The 20011-nt window shown below is 43.4% G+C and overlaps 2 protein-coding genes across 4 annotated transcripts; both read right to left on the reverse strand.

The window, feature by feature from the left end:
• Positions 1-220: 220 nt before the first annotated feature.
• LOC135489201 (sodium-dependent proline transporter-like) lies at positions 221-10080 on the reverse strand. 2 transcript variants are annotated; one of them, XM_064774432.1, is made up of 15 exons: positions 9970-10080; positions 8654-8895; positions 5759-5893; positions 5393-5522; positions 4899-4952; positions 4549-4681; positions 3832-4038; positions 3561-3667; positions 3182-3306; positions 2882-2994; positions 2350-2490; positions 1952-2048; positions 1702-1781; positions 1236-1400; positions 221-833 (listed from the first exon to the last, which is right to left on the reverse strand). In XM_064774432.1, exons 2-15 carry the CDS (start codon positions 8793-8795, stop codon positions 636-638), a joined length of 1827 nt encoding a protein of 608 aa, XP_064630502.1. In that variant the 5' UTR covers positions 8796-8895; positions 9970-10080; the 3' UTR covers positions 221-635. The 2 variants fall into 2 exon arrangements, with proteins under 2 accessions (XP_064630502.1, XP_064630504.1); XM_064774434.1 differs by lacking the exon at positions 9970-10080 and adding an exon at positions 9161-9205.
• Positions 10081-11692: 1612 nt separating this feature from the next.
• LOC135489505 (phospholipase DDHD2-like) lies at positions 11693-19929 on the reverse strand. 2 transcript variants are annotated; one of them, XM_064774888.1, is made up of 16 exons: positions 19781-19929; positions 18606-19166; positions 18222-18379; positions 17768-17978; positions 17358-17551; positions 16958-17101; positions 16485-16638; positions 16150-16291; positions 15724-15826; positions 15147-15506; positions 14672-14901; positions 14300-14537; positions 13891-13984; positions 13432-13629; positions 12961-13105; positions 11693-12669 (listed from the first exon to the last, which is right to left on the reverse strand). In XM_064774888.1, exons 1-16 carry the CDS (start codon positions 19923-19925, stop codon positions 12312-12314), a joined length of 3435 nt encoding a protein of 1144 aa, XP_064630958.1. In that variant the 5' UTR covers positions 19926-19929; the 3' UTR covers positions 11693-12311. The 2 variants fall into 2 exon arrangements, with proteins under 2 accessions (XP_064630958.1, XP_064630957.1); XM_064774887.1 differs by having other exon boundaries at positions 16949-17101.
• Between the last annotated feature and the right edge of the window lie 82 nt (positions 19930-20011).

The following is a 20011-nucleotide window of genomic DNA, read 5'->3' on the forward strand; positions in this document are numbered from 1 at the left end:
ATATTTCTCTAGCGACTTTCTACTAGGCAAAACATGATTGCATCTACAACACAGCAGTTTACTTAGTTACAATTATCTGTTTAATATAGATTAGAGGTATAGATTTGGCTGTTTAACTCATTTTCAATGAAAAATATCGAGGACACACAGGGATCTATTTATAACAGGTATCTGATCCAATAAAGCCAAGTAGCACATACTCACTTCACACGAGCCAATGTTAGAGGTACACACCCAATCAGGAATTTATTGACAACACCGCTGATATCTAAAACTGAGCAGGATCACATAACATTAAAACCTATACGAGGGTGATTGTCCCATTATATCATATCTCCTCTTGATGTCAGCTTCTCTCCCGAGTCAGCCATGGAAAACCTCAGTTCCACACTTGATTTGAACTCTCTGGGGGCAAGGACAGTGAATTACTTCACACTTGGTTCGTACAACTTATGGCATTCAACCTTTCCGATGATGTTGGTGCGAAACATTGTCTTCAAAGCAATCAAATCACAAGTTAGCCCATGCTGCTCCATCAATATTAGCCTCTCTCACGCTGACGGTTGGTTATCCATGGAAACTTCGAGTCCACCCTTGATATTTGACGACTGAGCAAAGACACATGAAATAGTCCACTATAACGGTACGATTTCACACTTTTCATTGGTTGGCACAACTACCTCTCGGTGACGTTCAACTTGTCGGAGAATTTTCACACCGGTCGTGTCATCGAGCGCAGATGTTGCAATGGAGCCGTTCGCGTCGCAGAAATTGGTGGTCAATGTCACGATGTTTTCACCATTCTCTCGTGGCTTGATTGACTCAATGAATCTCTGAAATATGGACGAAAGACTGTACATTTTGGAAAATGAGAGTGGCGATCATCAAGGAACTACTATTTTTGTGGGCAAGACATTTAACCATGGTGCTTCTCCGTCACCCCCAGGTTGGTAAAAAGATACGAGTCTTGCTACAGGGCAGCATACCTCGGATATTTCCTTAAGAGGGGGATACGCCAGTTGCATACCAGCTGTGAACATTTCCCAAGGACAGGTTCTCGCTTGATGCGCCATTCAGCTGTGGTAATAGCCGCAAGGACGTTATGTATTTGTCATAACAATCATGTTATTGTAATAATTACGTATTACAGCGGCTAATTGTGTCTGTACCCCCCCCCCCCCCCGCACTGATTCGGATTAAACTTGCGGTTGACAGGAATATTCTCCTATACGAACCTCCCAGAGACTTCCCTCCTCACTCCTCAGAGCATGAACCGCTCCGCCAACAAAACAAGCCATCATTGGCAGCACAGCAATGAACCAGCCTAACATCCCAGCCCAGCGGTGGTCGGAGCTTTCCTCGGCAACTGGATAGACAATGAATTTGAAAATCAGGATGCACTGAAAAAGATACAAGTCATGATTATGATCTCGGCTTCGGAGATAGCATACTGTCGTGATCAGATCACCAAATGCAAGTTGTTTTTTTCGACATATTGTTGATGCACACTTTGAAGTGGTAACGTCCTTTGACGTAGGCTTGTGCGCATCGATTAAGGCAATTAAGGTGTTGATTAAGGTGTTGATTGTATCCGCTGAAGAAGAAAGGGCTGTAAGTGGGGATGTTGTCTCAAAGCAAGAAAAACCTACTGCCGAATAGGTTACGAGTCCTCGAAAACCTTTAGACTAGATGTCGACTTACGGTTGTGGCAAGTCCAGCTAGCCCATACCATATGCTGATGGAAAGCCTCTCAATAGGCACAATGTAACTGTCCAGTTTTACTGAAAAAAAGAGATTTCGCGTTTAAAGGCAAAACCCACCGAATTTGCCATTTTTAACTAGACTAGTCATCTTCATGTATTGAAAAGTACAAACTCATCAGAAAAGCATTCTCACAAGGAAGAGGTAGAAGCCACACAGAGACAACACGTTTCATTGGTCATATACTTACAATATCCAATGATGAATGGTGGTAGACTCAGAGCAATAATGAGGTAAAACAATCTGTACATGTAACTCTCAAACAACTTGTAGTAATGATAGCCAGCCTGAAAGGGTAAAGATAGTATGTGTTATATCATCAGATTCTGTAAAATGCCACATCAATGCAAGTGTGACTCAGTTTGTAGAACTCATCTGAAAAACACAGGCAAAAATACAGCCGTATGAGGACCGACTCCAATGCATTTTGTACTTTCTTAAGGAGGTCTACTAGAGCTGAGAGTGGCAATATGCGTGGAGGTTTGGCCAAGTCTCGAAGATAGAATAGAAAAACGCTTTGTGTTATGAATCCTCTTTTCACGAGAAGGGAACAGCAACAGAACCCTGTAGTTCTTGACCACCACTCACTTCTGTGACGTACGGCAGTCCAACGAAGAAGCCTAATCCACATAACGCCACGCTCATCAGCTCGTATCGCCGGAAAACATTCTTGAGGAAGCTCGGTCGGAGCGAAACCAACGCTTCCTGGATCGCCAGCAGCACAATCGCCTGAAAGGAGAAGACAAGACCTAACGATGTGACGCATGTCGAGCATTTTATTCTGGGAGTGTATCAAAGATGCGACACAGGGTACATATCATCAATAAATTAAATCTCGTGTTACCCTGTATGGGTACCAAAGGCGTGATACCCACGCTGGGTCAATCAAAAATGCGATACCCATGGTAGTAGGTAATGTTCTTCAAGCAACTTGGTGCATTTGACTCATATCACCACTAGAAGTGACATATCGTGCTTGTTCGGCATTCGTATAGGCCTCCCATGAGCGAGAACGTCTGATTGGCCAAATATGACCGGATGGCGTTGAAGAAAGTGCCCTAAGACTGACCGACAGGTGCTTAAAGAAGGTGCATAGTGAAAACATTGTGCATGTACGTACCTGCTTGTGGAGAATAAAGATCATCACAAAGAGAAAGAAGATGCAGGCTATGACCGGAGACACTCGCAGAGTGCTGAACGCATCCGGCATTGTTATAAATAACAATTGGTCATCTGAAGAAGAAAAATGCCATGATGATTATGCTGCTGACAGTATGATATAACTTTGTGATGGGTCTTTTGCGGGGATGAATCGACCTTGTTTCTGTAAAGGCTGCATTTTGCAACCAAATCGACAAAATATTGCTGGGAAGACAGGCCAGAAGATGTCGTCAACGATGGTTGGATCCAGATTGCTTACCCTTCTTGAAGACATCCGAGAGCGGCAATCCTCTACTCCTGGCCAAGCCGTATATGTAAGGCGCAAGAGTTATGGTACACAAGTGAGGCAGTACGCCGTGCAGTGACAGCAACAGGATCCAGGATCTGCAAGACAGGATAAATAGTTCTAAAAAGGATCGAGTGTGGCTTTCCGATGGTGAAAACCGCAAGTCGCTGGCCACTTTTGTTTCACGAGTTATGGGCAGCTTAATAAGTGAAGGTAGATCTTTAAAATGTCCTGTACGGAATTTCTCTGAGATGTATCGCTCCTCCAACAATAATTACAGTTCGAAGAAATTGGTTTTGTCATAATTATGTCCATTGTTAGAGCAAACAGAATTCGAGAAAAGGAAACTCACATGTGTGTGGTTGCTTTCTTCTCACTGACATGGCTTCCAAGAGTGGGTAAGACGCCAGCCCACAGCCCTATACATGTGATATGCTGGAACATACCGTGAATCCAAACCTGTAATGAAGGCAAACGTGTGTAAAGAAAAGTAAACCATGTAAGGGAGCCACAAGTAGCAAAGACAAGTGATAATAGCTTCAAAACCGAACGATCACCCTCCATCAATGGGTGTAAATATCTCAATTTGTGTTCACTTCAAGAGAGGAACCAATAAGTCATACCAATGAATTTCCCAGCGACATCTTAGAGGTTATCCGTGATTCCACGCTCCTAACAGCAGCAGTGCGGTACGCAAGCAACTTCTTCGCCGCGTTGCCTCTGTCGAAGATTGCACCAACAGCGTAGGCAGAATCTGGTATTGCGGCATATCCGTAGATCATCACGCAGAACATGAGGAGCATCACTAAAGGCCCTGTCACGTAGCACACCTAAAATAGGGGCGAGGATATCAAAGGGGAAAAAAAGCTCAATAGTTATCTCATACTTGAAGACATTATCTATTCATTTACAGTTTCCTCAGCCTCGCCTTGTCCACTGGTCCATCTCTGAACACAGGGAAGGTCAGGTGAACGGAAGACATAACAGGTCGTCCTCATCATTGCTGTGTTGCTCGGAAAGAGATTCCGTGGTGTTTGATTATAATTTCGATGCGTCCCAAATTGGTCAGTCGAGAACAAAGTCACAACCAGAATGCAAGGACAAGTTCTGTTTAACCTTATCGGCAGGGTGCATCAGCTTAATTTCATCATAAATGGACCTCGGACCTTCTTTAGTATAATGGATGGTACCCTCGGCAGCCGTTGATAGGCCTTCCAAACAGCTTTGTGTATAGGACGGTTTAAATGGTATTGAGAATGACGCGTCCACAGCCATTTCAACACCTTTCCAAGAGCAACGCTGAAATGCCTTAAAATAGCATATAGTTCCGATAAACTTACAGTCCCAAAGAACTTCGCTCCTTTGAATACCAAAAGACATGTGAGAATCCATGCTCCAAGCAACGACAATGCCAGGTACCACGGAATCGAACCAAGCTCGCCCACGGATGCGCTCCGGTGCAGGAAGTTGTCACTGCAAGCCAAGAAACGAGTTCAATTCAAAGCTTTCAAGTAACATCCAAGGTCATTGCGCTTTTTTACTCTCAAGGTCACAAGATGTACTTGACCCTGGTGCCCTCAGATCAAGTTTGAAGAGTCAATTGGAAGAGAAATGCGTGGCTTTTAGGACAATTATGGATGCCTTCAGATGAGCACAACTACTATATCAAAAGATGACCTATTCTACTTACGTAAAGTATATATCAGCATGTGGCAACTTCCGTATTCTGTACAAGGGATGCGAGCTGAAAGAAAAACATTGAATGAATACGATTGAGTTCAGTTACATTTTGAAGAAAACAAGTTGATATTTACATAATGAGTTGATATCCTAGTTTATTTAAAGGACCTGTCTGATATTGACAGCTGTCTCCGACGAAGTAAAATGTTGCTCACCGATGTGGCTGCTTTCTCTCATAAAAGGCATGCATATATAGAGTTATGCTTAGAGAGCAATATGGCTAAGGGCATAGCTGCTGATATTGACAGCTGTCTCCGACGAAGTAAAATGTTGCTCACCGATGTGGCTGCTTTCTCTCATAAAAGGCATGCATATATAGAGTTATGCTTAGAGAGCAATATGGCTAAGGGCATAGCTGCCGGCGCCTCCCATACAGGGTTAAACGGCTAACCTGATTTGACTTTTACCTCGCATAGCGTGATAGTGTTGCTTTAAAAGGCTTACCTATTTACAGCAGTCTCCCAAATGTAGGGTTGCTTTAGGGCAGCAAACATGTAGTACAGGCTGTAGCCGGCAAACACATTCTCGTATACGGAGATGAAGAAACTTGTCAGCAACATCGCAACAGCAACACCTAAAAGACAATGTGTAGGTGATGACACATCTCAGAACTTGGCCGCATTTTCAAATACATCTTTGTCAACGATCGGTAAAGTGAAGTGTCGTTCTTTCAACCTAATGGTTGTGACTTTGGCTGAATGCATGACGCCCGTTTCAGCCTTGATATCTGAGGCGACTCAAGAACCTAATCAGTCTAGAGGAAGAGTATTACAGGCACACATTTGCACCGGCCACTGCCAGAACATTTACCTTTGAGAAGCGGTACATAATGATTGAATATCCCCAAGACGCCTTCCCTCACCACCGCTCCAACTTTCATCTGTACGTATACGACTGGGATGCATATCACCACCAGGAGGAGGTAGTAGGCGACGAGAAACAGACCTAGAGAAGACAAGAAAATGTGAAGGTTGAATGAATCATTGTATAAATATTCTGTATTCGAGTTAAGTTATCCATTCCGAGGGAGGACATGGATGTTTTTGAACGACGACGGTGTTTTGGGATTGCATACTCCAAGGCGTGGGAGTGTTATTCCGAGGTCCATTGCATTGTATGCTTGCGATGCACTTGTCAAGCGTAATACAGTACTATACATGCCGGATGAAAAGTCCATTGAAATTACCCTTCCTGCCTGTATAGCACTGTACGATTATGACGCGCTTGTCGATAGTGATTCTGCAAATTGGCATCGCCACGTTCTGTGTTGTAACACAGTAAGTCATTTTAAAGCAGCTTCCCGCATTGCTGGGGCAGCGTGTCAATCATCACATCACCAAGGCAGCACAGTGATGTTAGTCATGATTTATTGATTGCCCTGGCTGCTGTACAAAAATCGTATTTTTATTCACACAGGACACAAGAATCCAATTGTGTTGGTCGTCATGGCAACATGAATGCCATAGATATCTGGAGAGCGGTTTGCCTCGCCGTGGGCATGGGAGAGACCTATGCTAGGGATATTTCTTCCCAGAATAGCTTTAGGTTCCCAATTGGATCCTGGGCTTGAATTTGGGGAAGTCAAGGCGACTCGTACAATAGCCGCTAGTTTTGGCATGTATTTGGTGGAGACTAGGTACTTGTCAGCAGAACCATGATCCTCACCAGAGTAGAGAACGGACACTTTTCCTGAGGGACATCAAATACTGCTACACTGACTTCATTTCCAGACAAACAAGTTTATTTGTCAACCCCATACATTGTTGAATTCACAAACAATTTCTTCATGATGGAATAAGTCTATCCCCATATTATCCAATTCTTCCTCAATAACAATATTATACCAATGTCGCCATCCTTTATCGTCCAGCTTCATGACCATCATTACGGATTCACGCCCTGGTTTAAATTTCCTGCGGGTCGATTATTCATCGCTTCCGTCTACCTCCTGGCCCAGTCAGGATAAAGTGACATCACGTCTCGACTACATCACTCATCCACCATATTCTTCCCACGGGAGACTGCAGCGCACTGATAAATGTTCCGCTAGATTTGTGGTAAATGCGCCATGTCGCTTTCTTCAAAATTAATCCGGCGCGATTAGTTTTGTATTATGCCACACATCTCAGATTAGGGTAAGGTGGTTAACTCATTCTTTTTTTTCGGAAACTGCTACTAAGATATTCATAAAGATCTTGTTCTTAAGATGTTTATTTTGTTTATTCAGTGTAAAATATGGCGTTGAGAGCTAACTAGGACAGTCTTGGCCTATGAAAGATATTGGGACGTGTCGCCAAGAGTAGCCTAAATTTTCTTATTTTTCTTCTCTTGATACCAATCATAGTGATAGACACGCTGAAACAATCCGGCAATTCGACGCGCTAGTTTTTTCTTTCGTTCTCTTCATCCATGTCTTCGCCAATTTACCATTACAACAATGCATCAGGGACAAGATTGTTCTATCATCCAACAGGATTACTCATACAATAGATGAGGATTGGCACTTCCGGCGTGAGGGACACTTTATTCCTCTGAGTCAGAGGAGGTACTAGGCTATCATCGGGATCTCAACCAGTCAATGGAGAAATATCTCGCGGTAGATCAGAGAATTAGCTAAAATGTTCCCTAGGTAATTAGCATTGTTAGCATTTGTTTTTTTGTGAAAATGAGCCGAACACAAGAGTTTTAAAAGTAGTGATGCACACAAGCAGGAGGAAATAACGGTCTTTTAGATGTCTTAATACCACACGGACCAGACTGTATTGGTGTGAAGACCTAGTATCTTTCTCAGGTTGACAGATCTAGGTAAAATATGTCCGGATCATCAGCATGAAACAATGGAACCTAACATCGGAATTTGCCTCAAGTTTAGATGACTTTGCATCTGCCCTTTTTTACCCATTCCCAAATCATTAATCCATGCCAAACCCATCACAAGTCCTCCGAGGACACTTTGACCTTTCCTTCTAATCCCCAAGCCACTATCCACCAGTTTACCCAAGCGATCAGGCCTTCCCCATCAGTGCACGCAGATCCGGCAGACTCCAAACTCCAAGTTGATTGGTATTCTTTTCTCATCTCCTTCTAAATCTGGTGATAAGTGCGGATTGATTGCTAGATTCATCTGATGTGCATGTCTTCACGACTCGCTGGCGCTGGTGGAATTGTTGTCTTTCACAAAGACCAACATTGGCCTATGTATCCCAGCTGTTGCATACAAAGTTGTGGTTGCTGCGTCAAGCCATTATGACATCATGTATCGGTAAGATATCCCACACATCGCCACTGGCTACGTACATACAAGTCATGAAGTGAAGTGAGCACATCAAGCAATATAAAACCACCTTGGCAACGGCGTAGAATAAGTAATGAACTAGATGAATCTTGCTCAGCAACCATCAAGTCAACAGGTGGTTACTCATGGGAAGACTGCAAGCTATACTCTGATTACGGGGTACCGTCTTCAATGAAGACAAGAACAATTTCAGACCAAACCACCGGGCTACACGAATCCAGTGTCGAAATGTTTGGGGGACGTTTGAGATGAATTAGTGAAATGAAGCAGCAAGCGACTAAAGACTGGAGGTTACGCGAGGTTGTTGTGACTTTGTCCTGCTCGGGAGGGAGTAATGTATAAAACAATCTGATGAATAATGTGAAGAAAAGTCTGAAATGTTGAGTTTTGGTAAATCACCTTTGACTTACCCGTGTGTTCATATATCCGGTAAGGGAACCTCCTGATGCCATCCAGTCCTACCGAGTAGGTGCAGATTAGTCCAAACTGGACAAGGTTCCACTTGGCTTTGTCAAAGAATGGATCCGAGTCTTCAAAGTTGGCCACCTCCATCTTGAAATGATTGATTGGGACTGAGAGTTGGTGTGGGAAGTCGGTTACCAAGAAGCTTTCCTTGATGTCATGGTATGTTGGGCATCATTCAGAACATCGGCTAAACAAAGACAAAAAGAGAGAAGACGGTGTTAATGATTGCCACGCTCTTTTCTCAATAACGCTAGTTGACAAAAACAGATTTGTGCCAAAGCATTTTTGTGACATGGATATTTTTTGAAAACCATCACCCAATACCAGAGAGAAATTAATCTTCTAACTTCTTCTCAAAGAAGACTTCAATGGGTCTGAAGATGTTTCAAGCGATGGTCTTCGACGGGGACAAATAATGCATAGCGCTGTAAAAGCTTATTAAAAGAGCTCACCAGAAGAGATAGCAGCCATTTCTATCTCCCCATTCTTCAAGATCGTGCCAGCAAGGAAATGGAATATTGGCACCACAACAATTGGCTAAGCACCAACCATGGGTTTCCATGGAAACCGAATGGAAAATAGCTCACCTGGTCGTGACAGATATTAGTGGGTTTCTGAGGACAACTTAACTCTCTCCCCACAAAGATCGGATTATCACTGTTTAACGGAATTTTTCAATTTATCGCCGTCTTCACCGCCAAAACATTAGTGTGAAAGTAACGTCGATGTTCTTCATGAATAGGACTTCGTCGTAGTGCACTTTGCAGCCCCCCCCCCCCCCCCCCCAAGAACACTGCTAATCGCACTGTCAGTCCAGTTCAAACATAAAACCATTTTTTACATTCATGATGAAACGAAGCTGCCTTTCAGATAACTATTCACAATGCTGACTGATGAAATATATATCTTCATATGCTCACTAGCAACTAAACACTCGATCTGCTGACTGGTAACTCAGCTGAATTTCGAGATGGCATTTTTGCGGCTGATTAACAACATATTGCTGACATTCTCTATGGGCTCTGAGCCTATTGCTAGCTGTAGACAGTGATAGATCAGTATCGACTGGATCAGTACTACATCATGATAATCCAACATCAAGTTTTACTAAGCAGACTAGCAGGTAGATGCTTGCAGACGTAACCTGAGACAAGCTTGGATAGAAAAATCATCTACAGTTCAAAATCAGATGAACAGCTTGAGCCTGATGATATCAATAGGGAACTGAATAAATTCGACTAAAGACGAATGATATACATACCCCTCTATAGCAACGTTCCGATCGCTCTTATATGCTATCTCCACATAGCCTCGATCCCACGCCAACTGATGCTAGACTAGCAAGCGCTAATTGACAAATCAGAAAATCGATATCTCACCATTATGAAGATGGGGAACCCCTCTGGTGAGTCAGGGAAGGTTGGATTCCATAAAAGATGAAGGCTATAAGGGAATTCCTTTATTATTGGCAGTAATTGGTGTGCTGACACGTGTTTCATGCATTTAGTTCATACGCACGGACTTATTGAGACATTGGTCTCAGGGTTGGCGCGCCCGTTCGCATTTTCGCCACTTGCGAATGCTGCACATGAGTGCCGAATGTAAAACAATGTCTGGCTAAAAATTTTGTGAATTCAATTTGAATTGCCATTATTTGGCGAGAGAGTAATATAGCGTTGTGCGAATTGATCAAAGTCTATCAAAAAGATCCACTTCCACACCAAATGCACCAAGGAACGATCGTTAGTCAGTCAAACTTTATCATAATATTTGCGAGGGCCGCGCTATCACACGTGGTTGCTATCGTCTGCATTGTAGTTCTACCCGTTGCCGCTAGTAATTTTGGTGGCGCTGCTAGTCGCCTTACGCATACATTATCGGCTAGTTTCCCGCTCGCTTCGTTGCCATGGAGTCTCCGGTCACGTGTTCCTGGAATCGTTCGTTGATTTGCTAGTCTCAGTACTGGCGGGCTGCCATTCTCGCACATGTTGCTGCGGGCTGGGTCGGCCCTAAGATGGACAAACGACCGGCAATAATTGCTAGAGCTGACTCAATATGGCTAAAAGTGACAGCCACTGGCTAAAGAGTGGCTAAGAGGAAAAATTCACAGCGCCAACCCTGGGTCTTATTGAGACAGTCGTCAAACACTGTGCATGGTCATGTCCACTTGGTTGTGACATAATGTATCGCTGAACCATTGTGCCCATATTGTGGCTGTGACATGCTGCTTCATGGTTGTGCCATGTCCTATGGTTGTACCCTATTTTGAGATACTGCATATAGGCCCTATCCATGTCCCCTGTTTGTGACATTCCGTGTGGGTGTGCCATGTCCCAATGTTGTCCACATTCTTGCTTTGATATACTTGCTACAGGGCTGTGCATGGCACAGCCGTGACATTATTTAGGGCAGAATCATGTCCCCACAGTTCTGACACTTGCTTTTGGGACAGTTTTTCCAAGGCAGCTATCTAGGACAAGACGACTGATAGTCGTAGTTATTACTGTGAACCAAAAACCACAATATCAAAATAATCTATACAATCCAATAATTTATTTTTACAGCATTATATGTGAAAATACATGATATAGTTGCCCAAGTAAATTGAATGTTAGACCCACATCTCATTAATACATGGCTTGAAATCACCCTCAGTGGGATTGTAAGAACTACGACAACAAAGTGAATGGTTTTGCTCCACATTTTAAGGTGTTCAGCATTCAAAAATGAAAGTTACAACAAGTTCATAACTCGCGTGTTCATTTGTATTATCAGCAAAGTGGTCACTGTATAATCAGCTAAAAGTGATCCCGGATACAAAAGTATATATTTACCTCCCTTGGTGTATTTCTTGTATATCACTGCTTTTCATTTATACACACTACCAACATAACATTAAAAACATAGGCAAACAACATCCACTGTACACAGATCTGCCTTTATATTTACTGAAAGATGTTTTCTTTTCTTTTACCTCAATCAGGACCCGCTATCATTTGTGATACAAGCATGAAAACCAACACAGCAACAGCAAATTATCTGCTGTAAAGACAACCAGCGAAAGTTCTTAGCAATTTAAAACATTTTTACAAAAAATAAAATCCCAAAGCACCACTTCTCCATATTTACAACTTAATGGAAGGGGGTCCTGATTTTTTTCAAAAAAACACAAATGCAAAGGAAGGTACATAGATGATAAAACCCCTTTCATTGACAGTTTCAAATCAACCATTCTTTGTTTGACCAATCACTATATTTGTTACATCCTGCACTACAGTCATAAATTAATTGATTCTTCCCTTCAAAGCTATGTTCAAAGCTGACATAACTCATATTTTGAAAATGGCAACTATGTCAATCACCAATTTATTGAAAATGCAATGGACCCACTCAATTGCAACACATTCACTCCCAAGAATGTTTCGGCATCCCAAGAAGAGGGAGAGCTGATTTTCACCAGGGTACGCTTCCTAGCGACGGTCAGTGCAACATCCCGACAGCTGTAGTTTTGCTGGTGACCTATTGACTAGGTTGCTTGCTATACACTGTTACACTCACAGGAATAGATCAGCATGCATGTATCATTGGCCTACATCGCCAGACTCATTTGCGCACAAACCCACTCAGTGGAGGAGGGCCCGACATTGGGGGGGCTGACATAGGAGGAGGGCCAGACATTGGAGGAGGGCCAGACATTGGAGGGGCTGACATTGGAGGAGCACCTGACATGGGAGGTCGACCCATAGGTGGCATTCCCATCGGAGGTGGTCCATTGTTGTAAGGTCCCTGAGGTGCTACCATGCCCAGTGGTCGCTGCTGGCCATATGGTCCAAGGGGCGGTGCATACATTGGCGGAGCTGACATTTTCTTTGGTGTGGACTGAGGTCCTTTGAGCTCTGGGAGCACTCCAAGCAGGGCATATGTCTCCTTCAGTATCATGAGGGCAGTGTCTTCAGATTCCCTGCAAAAAGAGGGACTAAGTGAGTAACAAGTTTAATGAGGGGTCCATCTCTAGGAGTAGGAGATTCTGCCTGGCAATTTTGCTACAGAATATGGTCTTCTTCGGTACAAATGAATGACAGTGTGGAATAAATTTATGACAAAGTCGTATCACCCTCTACATACACATTTCTGAAGTTTACAATCGCAATTCATGACAATAACCCTGACTTCAGTGTGTTCTTCATTCATCTACCACCACTGGAGAACACCAGTATGCAGACTGAGAATTGAAACTGCTCGAGAAACCTACCAATAACATCCATGGCTTGAAAGAGCAAATAAGTAGTCGTTGAAGCTTTCTATGGGCTTCTCTTGCAGCACGTAATCTATCCTCCTACCGTAGTTCAGCTGGCCGATCTGAAGGTCCTCTTCTGTGTTGACTGACTCAGTGGTGGCTGGAAGAGAAGTTCAAGTGACAATAATGAGATATATGGCTATGAGAAGCCCAAGAAGGCACTGCTCATAATACACAGGACACAACTGAAATGGAGGGTTTTCACTAGTGACCCAAAGAGGAAGCAAGGAGATCTGCAGATAAGTCCTAGAACTGAAAGCTTACTCTGACTCATAGGGTCTTGTACTTAATTCTACATCAAAATTTACTCTATTCTGAGAACAAGAATTTAACCCTACTTTACTGTACACCCAAAACATTGGTCATTTAGGTAATGTCTCCTTACTTATGTGAAATGGACATGGACAATATTAAAAGTTTACTCACATCCCAAATCAGATTTGTCAGTTTCGATGTTCGTTGCAGAAACCTCTTGTATGACTTCATCAATCTCCGACTCGACTTCCTGTGCCGTTGATCGATGGGCTCGAGCAAAGTCGTTGATCGAATTCCACGTGTACTTCACTGAATCAATCAGCTTCTGTTTCAAATCAGCACCAACACGAGCAAGGCTTTCTTTCAGCTCTGCAAGAAGAACATGGCACGGTGTTGTGAGCTGAATCACGGTCTGTTAAAGGGGGACTATAGACGAGAGCTAGGAGGTCAGTTGCTCGTCTTCAGGTGATATGCACAGTAGGAACTGGGTCAGACTTGATCAGGTGATAACATTATTCCTCATTACAATCAATGAACAGTGTCGATGGACTGAGAGATAGCAGAGACAGTGACTGGCAAATCTATTGGAGTTTCTGCCATAACTCACATCAGAGCTTTAGTTCATCTCACCTAAATGCAACCTTTTTCTTCCTTTGTGATGAGGAATAAGCACTGGCTTGATGTTACAAAAGTCCCCCTGAATCAGTGGTTCAATTCTATATGCCTGAAGAGAAAGAGGAGTTAAATCAACCAATTGTGACTTCAGGTACATCAGGTGAATCTTGTCAGAAGAAAGACACTCTCTCACTAGCATCAGTTCCTTCCATCCCTCGCTGGCCTCTGCAATAGAGCCTTGCAAGGAAACTGTTTTTCCAATCAGTTGAACCAGGGTGCAATAGAACCTAAGGGCTCACAGAATTCAGCAGTTGACCCTAAAGTCAAGTAGAATCACACACGATTCACTCATCTGTCGTGTCACACAGAACCAAAACCTGAACTCAAAGCTAAAGGAAGTTAATTGTTGATCTTTTATACTTACAACAGGATCAAACGGATGGAAGATGTTGAAGACACCCGTAGCAGACGGCAGCTTGAAATCTTCCCCAATTTCCGTCATTCCCCTTGTTGATAAGAACAGTGCTATAGGCGAACCTAGAGCGAAGAAGTTCGCTGGCTCAAAGTCAATGTGAGGATAGGTCACATACGGTTGTCCGGTGCCGGCTTTTCCCATCAGGAAATTCATTGACGATCTAGACGCCTCACGTATCAGAGGATCCCTGTGATAAACAATAGCAAAGATCAGCACAAGGTTTCATCAACAGGCATGCCTCACATTTTGTTGCCATCTCACAGTAATAATTTGTCAATGCTAACGCATACAATAATCATTCTCACTGAGAACGACACTCACCGAACTTGAACATCTGCCCCATTCACTTTCTCTAACTCAGCTTGTTCTTCCTGCAACCTCCTCTTGGTCTCCTCAGCCACTCTGCGAGTAGCTTCTCGCTTGGCTTTCACCTCTGCTGCCTTGTTTTTCTGCGCCTTCTTTTCTTTATGGTCTCGCACAAATCCCTGGATCTTCTTCCTGGGACCCATCGGGAGGCCAAGTTCCTTTATGTCACCCTCCCCACACATTTCCTAGTAAAAAAGCAATAACACTAATCACTTTTCAAAAATTTGTTTTGAATGACCTTCGTTTTCCGGTTTAAAGTGAACTGGAACCAAACTCAGAAGAGCACAATAACTCTAAAGTAATCTTCACAGACATCACAGATTTATTCCAAGCCAGCACACCAGCACACCAGTGAATCGGTCTGTCAAACTCCAATATAATTTCTCTGCTAGCCTTCCAAGTCCATCTTTATTCGTGCTGTAACACTTACCAATGTTTCCAAGTCAATTTGCTCATTCTTGAATGTATCCAAGAAGTTCATGAGTCCAAGTTTCTCGAGGAGTGCTTCGATCGTGAGAACTTCTTCCTCAGCCGGTTCTGCATCTCCCAACTCGGGTACACTTTCAGGGACCTCATCACTTTCTAATGTAAGTGTATCAGGAAGCACTGGTTCAGAGGGCCGTTCCTCCGTGACGTCTTTGGCATTGGTTTGATGGCACAGTAAATCGAACAGAATAGCAGAGCCTAAACTGTGACCCGCTACAGAGACTTTTCCCTTGAAGTCTGGGTTCCTCTCCAGGAAGAGTTTGTACAGTCGGTTCATTTTCCCTGCCACTGTGTCGACAATCATCTGAAAGTTATCAAACATAACAAAGTTAACCTAATACATACTGAAATCAGATCCAATATCAGGGGTTATGAAGGGTTCCAATTCATGATTTGAAATCAAATATAATTTTCTTGAACTTGGAGGCAGACTTTGATGGAGACTGCAGCGAGATTTTTGGAGTCTGAAAGATGGATCATGTCACTAAATCAAACCACAATTACAGGACATTTCTCCTTACCTGGCAGTATTTTGGACTGGTGTAGAAGAGTATATCCAAGAGTGTATCATTAGTATAATGACGGAGCTTTGGTATACTCTTCAGTGTAATTCGCTTTAAATTCCTACAATGAAAGAACAAATTTCTTACATGTTACAGGGTGTACCTCAAAAACAGTTATAAGATCAATTCCAAGGGAAAATGAAACCAGCTCATGAAAAAAGTCATTAATTTCGCTGCATTTGCATTCGTTGATGGAGCATGGTGGTGCACTCATTCTAGCACTTAAAACCTAGGCTTGGCACAGTCACCATTTTGTCACTACTGGATCAAGGTTACATGTTGTTGTCTGAAGACAGAGCAGCCCCATGACGGCCCAAAGTGCAGCTGTGGAGATCTGTTTCCAGCTGTTTCGAAGCGTTTTCAGATTGCCAACCTACTACCAACCTATCTACTCCAGTGGCATCGCCATGAAGTGGGGCATGCCAGTGAACTGGAAGGTATTCCACCCTGCCGATATGCCCATCATCCTGGGGTCTCTTGAAATGCGAGCGCAACAGCATCAGTGAATTTGAACGTAAATTATCAACTGAAAGAAAGGAAACACATCTAGATTATAGTGTGATTTATGTAACTACAGCTTTTCAAACAGTTATGGAGCACACACATGGTCCTGTTGTGATATTCATTGTCACAGGACAGCCCATCCACAGCTTTCTTATCAAAATCTATGACAGCCTGAGACATGACACACCATGCACTGAAACCAATACTTCACTCACCACATTCGACTAGACTTCTGAGTCGGAGGTCACATATTGATCCAATGCCGTGACAAACAAATACAACATGGTCTACTTTGGTCGGCTCGCCATCATCGATTGTGTCTGTGTCTTCGATTCCTCTCTTCACAACCCGTGGGCGCATCTGACCATCCTGCTTACAACAAAAACAATAAGCTTGCATCAATGAAAATTACAATTTAAACGTGATCAGCACGAACTCTGTTAGCGTATTGGCTAAAAATTATAAGCGTCTAAGTGAAAGTGTCCCCAAATCAAATACCTTGGCAATAACTACAAGCTACAATATCAAGTAAGTCGGTCAACAAGGTTCATCATAAGCAGACGACAGAGCAAGAGAAAACCTTGAGGAGGCGGTAATGCCAGCCCTGGATCAACCAGGGAGAAAGCGCAAAAGCCTTTACCAGGTATGAGAGCAAAGAATAAGATAGTAAGATGATTACATTCGCTACCTGTGTGGTCCCCCATTCATCGGGAAGAGAAGATGGCCTGAAGTGGACAATCACATTGGGGTTATGCATCACTATCGTCTCTCCGCCAGGGAACTCGAGCCGTTTATGCCACACATTGCTCAGAAGTGCAACCTTGTACTCTTCCTGTAAAGAAACATGAAGTCTCATCATAGGTCTCATCAAGTCTCAATCAATAGTCAGATTTCTGAAACAAGTCTACACTGTTCAAGTTTAACCACTGCATCAACAGAGGATATGAATTCTGCACAAGTCTCCATTCTAAATCACCCAATTTGGGGCAGGCTCAGAAACAAAGTTCAATGTACACAACCCCGTTAGTTACGATTAACTGAGCACCACCTTAATGTTAAGTTCAATTTCACAATTCGTTGTTCCTCACCTCTAGTTTTCCAGCAAACTCTTCATCGTACGGTATAAATCGGTTGTCACCTTCCGACTTATAGAACCACATACACCGTCTCACTTCAGTAGGGGCTTCGTCCCAGTAGACGGCACAGCGTTGACGCTCACCAATATTCACATCATACCGTCCACCATCAGTTGCTATGACCACAGGAGTGCTGAACTCGCCACCTGAAATAAAAGAAGTTTCTCAACAGGGATGTTTACATTTGTCTGAAACACCAGAAATGACAAGTTTGGATAATAAAAGCGCACTCACACACAGTTGAAATAGAACCATTTGGTAATAGTTGGAGTTATATTTGGCACCACTTTTGTTCGTCTTCGAGAAGCAAACATTAAGACCAAACTGCCCTTCAGGTTTCTACCTAAAACATAAATAGTCACCTTTTCTAAACGCATCCTCCAACTTGACCGAGTCCAAGAGAGACATGGGAAACCATATGGCACGATGTTCAACAACCTTACAGAAGTACCAATGAGGTTGTACGGGGACGTACAATTTCTGGCTTCCAATCATGGCACCGCCGGGCTGCAGTGGGGTCAACAAGACTGCATCACTCATACTGCTGCTAGGTGTACTGACCATGGGCGTAACCTGGCAAAATGAAAGCATGAACATCGTAAATGGTTTGTATTCGTGGGTTGACTAGCCACTTGAGACATCGTACAACTGTCACATAAGATGCCAGGATAGTTTTGTTCAATATTTCAGACTGTATCACGATTCACACATGTAAACAAGGTGGATACAAAAGCAATACAAGAGAAGTACAATCTCCTTCACATCGAGTACAATTTTCAGTACTCAGACCTGTTATACCTCACATTTCTTCCTTACCTCTGCTACAGGCAGATTTCCTGTACTTGACATGCTGGAGCTAAAGGGTGGTTGCGACAGAGGTGGCAGTTGTGACTGGGAAGTAGTGCCGGCATAGGTGCCTGGCGGTGGCTGAGCATATCGAGGTGGTCCCTGGATCCTGTGGAAGTTCGGAGTACCTACACCAAACAATACAACAACAAAGCATTAGACAAATCAAAAAATTAGTAAGACTTCAGATCATGAAACATAAAACTGAGCGATCTAATTGACTACTATTCTTTGATATAAATAATGAGCTGCAAAGTCATTCTAGTTATAGCATGCTCAAATGCACTGGTAAAAGGGATTAAATATTTCGATACGGCAATACAATCATATCACTGGCTGTAGTTGAAAACTTACTAGAAGCTGTGGGTGGAAGACCGACAGGAGGAGGACCACCAAACTGTCCCATACTGTTTGGAGGAACATTGACCTGTCCAACACCAGACAATGGAGCTCCATACTGCCCAACATTTGTGGAGGGAGCACTAAAAGATGAGGTCATGGGTGGGCCACTGTTGTACCCCATAGCACCAGCAGACGACTGAGGAGTTCCAATCGTTTGTGTTCCATACATCCCCATTCCCTGGGGGGCAGACCCCCGCCTTTCAGGTGTCGAGGAACCACTCTGACTGCTGGAACTGGATTTCCATGGCGAGAAACTTGGACCAGAGAGTGCTGCAAGTGGTCCTCCTATTGATGGAGGTGCTCTGCTGGACGTCTGGTTGGGGTCTGGCTGTCTCACTTGCGAGAAAGGATCAGCATCTGCAGCAGCTGAAGTGTTAGGCGTTGACTGAAACATTGAGAACAGGCCACCAAGTGTACTAGAACTACTACTCGGCTGACTACTTTTTGGTAATGGTCCCTCTGGAGACTGCATCGGGAGTGTTTGACCAACAAAACTGTCTGCCTCTCCATCATCTGAAAAGGGACCAGATAATTAAGCGACATGCACTGAAAAGACCAAAACATGCAGAGTCTTGATATGATATGAATACAAATGTCCTTCCACTTGACTTGATTATTGGCCCATCGACCATCCATTGCTCTTGTAGATCAATGATCATCGATGACACGTACAAGGAAGGACGGTTATCTCATCTGGATTTTGTCAGGAAATTCTATTCTGTTAGTGTTATTGTCCATGAACCTAGTTGGAGTGTTTGTGGGTTAAAATTTACAATCCCTGATCGGAAATGACGTAGTTTGATCGCATTCAACTATAAATCCATTGAACAGTGTTGCTTCGTTAGTCAACCGATGACCTTTTTTTGGGGTGTGAACACTGTGATCGGGGATTGTAAAATCGTTCCTGTTTGTGTATCAAACAGCTGAAACTGGGCTACTGGTACTGCCGTACTGGGACCATCAAAATGACAACAGACGAAACTGACATGACCGGTACTGTACACAATGTAAATGTATACGCAAATGTATTGTACATGTTGTAGTGTAAAATGTACATGATCGATGATGACGTGACAGATGGACTTTGTCCCTTCAGAAATGGGTGCTTTTAGCCACAAAAGGCGTACCTGGGGACATCAACGAGGCTTCAGTATTGACTATAGGTAAAAGGACATTAGATCCTATTGATGCGTTCATGGTAAGCCCATCTCCTGGGGGCATTAGAAGCAAAGGAGGAGGGGTTGCATCTTTTCGATTTCCTTTATCCGCCATGCTTGTTTACACGTCAAACCGGAGATGACGTAGCCGGTGTGACTGAACTCTGGCCCTAATCTGCATAATGCAATGAGCAAAGCCAC

The sequence above is a fragment of the Lineus longissimus genome, chromosome 6 (genome assembly GCF_910592395.1).
Source record: "Lineus longissimus chromosome 6, tnLinLong1.2, whole genome shotgun sequence".
Lineage (NCBI taxonomy): Eukaryota > Metazoa > Nemertea > Pilidiophora > Heteronemertea > Lineidae > Lineus > Lineus longissimus.

Excerpts from the sequence above, each read along its gene's own strand:
- LOC135489201 (XM_064774432.1), bottom strand. The coding sequence starts at position 8,795 with ATGGAGGTGGCCAACTTTGAAGACTCGGATCCATTCTTTGACAAAGCC. Across the intron at positions 3,668-3,831 it reads TGTCGCTGGGAAATTCATTG|GTTTGGATTCACGGTATGTT; the intron begins GTATGACTTATT and ends CCTTCATTACAG. Across the intron at positions 834-1,235 it reads AGGAGGGAAGTCTCTGGGAG|AGATTCATTGAGTCAATCAA; the intron begins GTTCGTATAGGA and ends TCCATATTTCAG.
- LOC135489505 (XM_064774887.1), bottom strand. The coding sequence starts at position 19,925 with ATGGCGGATAAAGGAAATCGAAAAGATGCAACCCCTCCTCCTTTGCTT. Across the intron at positions 18,380-18,605 it reads TCTTCCACCCACAGCTTCTA|GTACTCCGAACTTCCACAGG; the intron begins GTAAGTTTTCAA and ends TGTTTGGTGTAG. Across the intron at positions 17,979-18,221 it reads GAAATCTGCCTGTAGCAGAG|GTTACGCCCATGGTCAGTAC; the intron begins GTAAGGAAGAAA and ends TCATTTTGCCAG.